The sequence below is a fragment of the Nyctereutes procyonoides genome, unplaced genomic scaffold, assembly GCF_905146905.1.
Source record: "Nyctereutes procyonoides isolate TBG_1078 unplaced genomic scaffold, NYPRO_anot_genome, whole genome shotgun sequence".
NCBI lineage: Eukaryota > Metazoa > Chordata > Mammalia > Carnivora > Canidae > Nyctereutes > Nyctereutes procyonoides.
In genome coordinates this window covers 73,217,952-73,224,780 of record NW_026575140.1, presented here as the reverse complement: position 1 = coordinate 73,224,780, position 6,829 = coordinate 73,217,952, and the positions used below count along the sequence as shown (strand labels likewise).

The following is a 6,829-nucleotide window of genomic DNA, read 5'->3' as shown; positions in this document are numbered from 1 at the left end:
AGGAATACCTGTAAATGTTCCTTGCCTGCTCATATTTCCTGGAACCAGAAGTGACTAGGGCAAATCAAACTCTGCCAGCCAGGCCTGAGAAAAGATTGCTGTATATATTTGTTTCTTTTTTGAATTTCAACCCCCAAAATATTCCAGCAAAAAAAATGGGGGGAGGTTGGGCTGGGTTTCCTTCAAGGGCATCTGCTGCCAAGGAGGATAGTGGACTTGCCCCCGCCCAGGCCCCCCCAGCCCATGGCCCCACTGCCTGGCCCAGATGGGGAAAGACCGGGAGACGGTAAGGGGGCTGGGAGGAGGAGCGGTGCTTTGGGGCAAGAAGTTGGGCTGAGGCTGAGGGGTGGGGGGAGAGCTGCCCAAGTGCGGTCACCTTTGCTCAGTGACGGAGCCTCGAAGCTTGGCCGGGGCTGAAGGAACACACAGGTGTGGGTGAGGCAGGCGAGGCAGGATGGCTGCAGCCGACGAGCTGGGGAGGGGCAGGGCGGGGGCCTGGCCCCCTCCCTCTAACTGATGATCTGCCGGGGTCGTCCGTAGCCCGTCATGCCAGCCTGGGAGGCCCCCCTGTTGCTGCCCATCTGTAGGCCAATGACGTGCTTTCCCTCCTGCAGCTGGCTCTCCGTGAATTCCCTCTTATGCTCCTGGGCTTTCCTGGAAGTGGGAAGCCAGGACAGAGACTCAGGCTGTACCTCTTCCACCGGAGTTCCGTTGCCTCTGTGCTTCCGAGCCCGATCCCATGGCCCCCGCCCCACTGCTCCTGCTCCCTTCACCGAGCTTGTCCCATGCGCCACGGAGCCTGGCAAGTAGCAGGGACCCACGCTCCCCCAGCCTAGCCTTCACTTCGTACCCCCCGACTGTCCGCTTCCCCACCTCCCCGGCCTTGGCGGTGTGCCCCCGGCCGCCACCCCCACCCCCCGCACGGACATGGGCTTAGAGCAAAAGGAACCCTTGCGGCCACATACTTCATAAACCAGTTGGGGTCTCCACGGTAGTGTCCATCATTCTTGGTCACCGCCAAGCTGCCCAGGGCCATCAGGGTCCTCTGCACAGCCGCCAAGTCTTTGCCTGCGAGAAGAAAGAAAGGGATAGGGATGGACTTCAGGATGGCACATACAGGGCTCCACGGCAGGGCCCACCCCACCTCTCAGAAAACGGGCCGCCCAGGGGGGCTGGTCCCGGGACGCCCCCCCCTCCCCCATGCGGATGGCTGGTGTCCTCTGGGCACATCCCGCCCCGGCCGTGCAGAGCTGGAGCTGCCGTGCATCCGTCAGTCCTCGGCCCCCCTGCCTCAGCCTCTGCCCTCCCCAGGCCCCTCCACCGCTTTCCTCTCTCTGTACCTTCATAGAGGTCGACGGTCTGGAACATGTCCGTCTTGGTGACCCCGTAGTCCTCCGCTGCCTTCAGGAACTGAGCCACCTGCTCCATCTGCTTGAAGACCATGGACGGAGGGTTCTCGGGGACCTTCACCGGCTTGGAACCGTCCGGATACAGGCTGTTGACCAGCTTGCTCAGAATCTGCGGGGCACACAGGCAGCTTGGCGCTCAGCTCGGGGGGCCCACCCCGCCACTCCAGCAGGGTGCCAAGGCCCCAGCCCCCCTTCCCAGGGTGCCACTTACCACGCCGTTCTTCAGCCAGACCTGGAAGCCCAGGCGCCCACGGTCCGGGCGACCTACGTCGGAGCCGCACTGCATTACGATCCACTCCACCAGCCGCTCCTCCAGCTCCTCGTCATACTTCTTCTCAATTTTGGATTGTACTTCACGGCTCATGCCATAGGAAGGACCCTTGTTGGCCATGTTGTAGGAGCTAAAGTGGCACAGGCCAGAGAAGGGAGGCGGTCAGAGGCTCAGAGAACAACTCTGCCTTCACTTGTGCCAGGCAGGCCTTCCGGCTTCCAGGTGGACGCGGTGGAGCGGGGGGCGGGGGGAGCACCCATCCATCCTAGACATTTGTTGACCTCCCCTTGTTTCCTCATTTTGTTTTCATGACACTGCCCATCTGGGCCAGGCTCCTCCCCTAAGTCCAGGGAGCCTCTCTGAACTTAGGGACCAGAGACACAGGAGATCTGTGGTATCTTTGGAAGTCTAGAGCGAAGGTCGATAAACCGATTTTTGTGAACAAGCAGACAGTAAGTATTTCAGGCTTTGCAGGACATATGGTCTCTGCCATTGTAGCACGAAAGCAGCCTTAGACAAAACATAAACAAGTGAGTATGGCTTTGATCCAACAAAACTTTATTTACACAAACAAACAGCAGGCTGCATTTAGCGTAGGGGCCATAGTTTGACAACCGCTGGTCTAGAGTATTCTTTCTTTGCCAAAATTGGCCACGGAGGCACTGGAAATGCCTTCCAGAGGAGGCCACACTGCCCCCACAAAATAAGGCAGCAGGTTTCTTTGTCCAGCCGGGGCGTGAGGTGATCTGTTGGTTCTGCCTTAAGTTACAGAGTTACCTTACCTCTCCCTCCACTTTATCCTCAGCCCCGAAGCTGGAACTCCCAAAACCAGCTCTTTGCCAGGTCAGCTCAGCCTCTGGCCTGTAGCTACTGAAGAGGCTCGAACTCTTCCACCCCTGGTAAGGTCTAGGAAGCCAGCAAAACCCAAGAGCCTTTGGCTGAGAAGCTGCACTTCCTCGAGTGGGCCAGGAGAGAGAGAGGGAGAGGACTGATGGACCCATCCATCGACTTTCCCTTGTGCCCTCAGGCTCCCGCCACTGCAGTAGCTGAGTCCTAGGAGCCAGAGTCCTCCAGGGATATCCCAGAGCCAAGAATCTGCCAGCCAGAGCATGGGGAGCCCCTCCCTGTGCAGAGCAGCAGCAGCTGCCGTCCTGGAGGCCTGAGGCTGGCCCTGCTCGGGAGAGCCCCATAATGTGGGGGGAAGGCTGCAGGAGCAGGGCCTGTAAGGTAGGCCTCTGGGCAGACGTGGCTGCTCCAGAGGAATGTGACCTGGCTCCAGGTATCAGCCTGCGGTGGTGCCCAGAGCTCACTGGAAGAGCCCTCCGAGAAAGATACCAAATGAGGCCAGAGCCACCGTCTGGCCCCGGAGAGGTCAAAGGTCGGGAGGGAGACCACCACCACCCCACCCCCCACCCCCCCCCCCCCCCCGGCTGAGGATGGTAGTCAGCACACTCCTCTGACTCCCTCTCACCACTGCGGAAAGCAGAGTGAGCTGCCCTACTCTTTCTCGCCCCACAGCTGACAACCGTCCTGCATTCAAGTTCCCCATCCGTGCCCAGATGAGGACCAGGACGTTCCCTATGTCAGAGGGCTGTGCCTTCAGGGAGCAGTGTCTGTGACTCCCTCCCAGAGTCGCCTCCTGGTGGTGACGGGGAGAGCCTGCGCCTGCGCCACGGACAAAAACTGTTTTTCCCACCCCAGCCTCCACTCCTCTTCCAAGTCATCCCCTGAGGGAACAACAAAGGTTGAGACAAAGAGCACGAGATGGACTCATCTAAATTCCAGCTATTGGGCAACTCGCTTCTCTCAGACTCGCAAGCCCCAGAGGGCTGGGCCACCCAGTTGACACCAGAGAACCCAAAAGCAGTCTCTTCTCTGTTTCTCTATGAACAGCCAGTCCCTCCCTTCCCCACCCTGCTGTGTGTCTCACACCTGCTTCCCTGCTTCCCAGCCACTGGAGGGCAAAAGACTAGCCCAGGAGCCCCACAGGTCAGCAGGGACCAGGTGACTTGGATGCAGCCTTCATCCCGACCCAGCTCAGCCTTGACCCCACCAGCCCAGGCGGGCGGCATGCACCCCTGTGGTCCAGGCACCCACCACCTTCCACACTGCCCCCCCTGGTACTCCCCACCCCACCTTCCCTCCCCCCCCCCCAGACTGTGGAAGCCCCCCCGACCCCACCAGTTTTCAGTCTAGGAGATTCAGAGCAGACAGTTAAGCTGTCAAGGCTCATGGTGACAAGTACATGAAGTTGCAGCTCCTAGATCTAGAGACAGTATTTGGGTTTTGCTTAGAACAGGGACGGGGATGAAATGCACCCCACTCACCCCACCCCACCTCCTCCCTCCTGGTGAAGAGTTTGAAAGTGGAGGATTCTGAGAAATCCCTCTTAGTCCTCTGACCGAGACCTCCCCAGTCCCACTTTGCTGCTGCTGGGAAGAGGACAGGAAGAGGGGAAGGCCTTTCTAGATAAAGCCTCTCCGGACAGGAGAGGCAGGACAGCCTCCACTTTGACCCTCCTGCCTTGTGGCTCCTGTCAGCTTCCCCTCCCCTAAGACAGAGAGTAAAGTCCAGCTGTGAAGGGGCAGCGAGCACCTGCTCCCAGCAGGAATGCAAAAAAGCTAGCAGAACCAGGGCGTCTCTAGGACCCCTGGGTCCCCTCTTTCCTGGAAATAAAACACAGCCAATAAGAGCAAGCATGGCAGGAGGGAGGGCTCATCTAAATTCGGAGGACAGAGAAGAGGGACCCTATGTACCGCTATCCTCTGGATAGTAACCACTGGGGGGAACCAGCTAGATCCTTCAGGAAGGGCCCAAGCAAGGCTCCTGCAGTGCCCACCGCTCACCCCTCTGCCAGCAGCGGGGTCACCTCCCACTTTCTGAGGATGGCAGGAGCCATGCATCCAGCAAAGCAGCTCTTGCAGGTCCCTGTGCCCTGCCACGCCTGCCTCAGTGGCTCCCCAGGGCCTCTCCTATGCTGCTTAGGCCCTGGGTATGCTCCCACGGGACACTGCTCTCGGGCGCTGGTGTACTTGCACACCTCCTGGCCTCCCTGGGCGTCTTCCTAGATGGACACCAAACAGAGCCTTGTGTCTAAGCTCTGACACACTCCAAGATGTGTCAACACCTCAAGCCCATCACCCCATAGGCGTGATGAGGGCTGAGCCCGGGGACCCCCCTCGCACTCCAGTCGCCAGGTTTTCACCATCAATCCCTCTGCATCAGCGAGTCACCCTAAACATTTCAAGCAGCCTGGGGCTGCCCAGTCCCAGCGACATGGGACTCTAGCAGCCTCATCCCCCCATCAAGGAGGAGCACCTCCCCATCTGGAGATCAGGAATGCCAGGGAGCTGGAGACCAGGACCCCCCAGAGCCCGGTCCCGAGCACACCCTCTGCTACTGTCAGGCCCTAGCCCACCTTCCCTCCAGCCCGGGGATCCATGCACTTACAGGGGTTCCTCGGGCTCGCAGGAGGCAAAGAGCTCTCGTGTCTGAACTTGGACAGACAGGACGGGGCGCTGGCTGGGTGGGGGGTTTAAAGGGCCGCTGCCGCGGTGATGTCAGCCTCCCCCGCTGGCTCACCCCTCAGCCCCCTCCCTGCCAGAAGAACCCAGCCTGCTCCCACCCCCGGCCCCCCCAGTGACTCCACACAGGCTCCATATTTGGGGAAAGACACCAAGTCGGGGCAGTCTGCCGGGGCTGCCGAGACATTCTCTGCGTGCTTTGGAGATGGAGCGGGCGGGGCGGGGCGCGCTGCCGCGGGGAAGCGCCGGGAAAAGCCTTTTATGGACAGGACCACGAAGGCCTTCCCGCTGTCTGGACTTGGGGCTGCTCCTTCCTCACTGCTCCCTGCCCCCGAGTCCCAGGGGAGGGGAAATTCAAGGGGGTCTGGCCCGAGAGAGGGGGAAGGAGCTGGGGATCCCTCCCTGGGGCTTGTGGGGGACTGGCCAGCCGCCTCGTCCTCGGAGGTTTCTGCTCCAGCTGGAGACAGGAGCTCCCTCCACGAGGACCCAGACGCGCCAGGCACATGCCTTGCAAAGGCTCTCACTGGGGGCTACGGCGGCGTGGGAGCGTAAGGACTAACCTCACTTTTCAGATGAAGAAACAGGCTCAAGGTGCAACTAACGCAGGCCACGCGGGGGTCATGAGTGGGAGCAGCTGGAGGTCCCTGCCGCCCCCGCAGGGCAGGGAGAGGCTGGCAGCCCCACTCCTTCAGGGGTAGCACCCCGCTCAGGTGCAGTCTGGAGTGCCATGCATTAGCCGGGGTGGCTCTGGGCGGCAGCACCGAGGCCCTGGCCCCTATCCAGAGGGTTTCTTCTTTTTTTTTTTTTAAAGTATTTATTTATTTATTATTTATGATAGACATAGAGAGAGAGAGAGAGAGGCAGAGACACAGGAGGAGGGAGAGGCAGGCTCCATGCCAGAAGCCAGATGTGGGACCGATCCTGGGACTCCAGGATCGCGCCCTGGGCCAAAGGCAGGCGCTAAACCACTGGAGCCACCCAGGGATCCCCTCCAGAGGGTTTCTAAGGCGGGTGCTGGGCAGCACTGGGTGGGAGGCTCAGAGGCTGCTGCGCTCCCTCCCTCCCGTCGGAACAGCCCCCCCCTACACCCCCCCCCCCCCGAGAGCGGACTGGGCGCTATCACTCCAGGGAGGAGACCCACTCATAGGTGGCTCGCACCTGGCCTCGGGTCTGGGGAAGGGTGGAAGGTGAGACTCCCCGCGGGGCCTCGTGGGCTGCCTGCGGCACCAACCCACTGCTTTCCCTGAGCGGCGGGGCAGGGAGGAGCTAACACTCTCCACCGCCCATGGGACACCCTCCCTGAGAGGGGCAGCTAGGCCTGGGGGTTGGGGGTGAGGGGGACGCCCACCACCTGCAGCCTAATGCCCAGCCCGAGAGGCAGAGCTGCAGTGGCCCCCAGTGGTGTTTGCTGGGAAGAGCGGGGAGCGGGCCGGCCTCCGCTAGAGGGCAGCACACCGCCCATTAGTTCTCAGTTCACCAGGGCCTGCCCCCCCACCCCCCAATCTTGGGGTCTTAGGCCTGTTGGAACCAAGTCAACATTCTAGGGTCGTTTCAAAATTCCCTCTTCTGGGAGCCTGCCTGCCACCTGCACGCACTTACCCACCGTACATCACCATCATGTTCCC

General features: G+C 60.8%; 1 protein-coding gene across 1 annotated transcript; it reads right to left on the bottom strand.

Annotated features, from left to right (window-relative positions):
* Positions 1-85: 85 nt before the first annotated feature.
* Positions 86-5,259, bottom strand: TAGLN (transgelin). Its single transcript, XM_055305334.1, has 5 exons — positions 5,131-5,259; positions 1,621-1,810; positions 1,341-1,518; positions 966-1,068; positions 86-654 (listed from the first exon to the last, which is right to left on the bottom strand). Exons 2-5 carry the CDS (start codon positions 1,798-1,800, stop codon positions 510-512), a joined length of 606 nt encoding a protein of 201 aa, XP_055161309.1. The 5' UTR covers positions 1,801-1,810; positions 5,131-5,259; the 3' UTR covers positions 86-509.
* Positions 5,260-6,829: the final 1,570 nt, after the last annotated feature.

Bases quoted from the DNA above. Each gene is read 5' to 3' on its own strand.
- TAGLN (XM_055305334.1), bottom strand. From the start codon at position 1,800: ATGGCCAACAAGGGTCCTTCCTATGGCATGAGCCGTGAAGTACAATCC. The intron at 1,519-1,620 runs GTAAGTGGCACC...TGTGCCCCGCAG, and splicing joins TCTGGCTGAAGAACGGCGTG to ATTCTGAGCAAGCTGGTCAA. The intron at 655-965 runs GTATGTGGCCGC...TCCCACTTCCAG, and splicing joins GACCCCAACTGGTTTATGAA to GAAAGCCCAGGAGCATAAGA.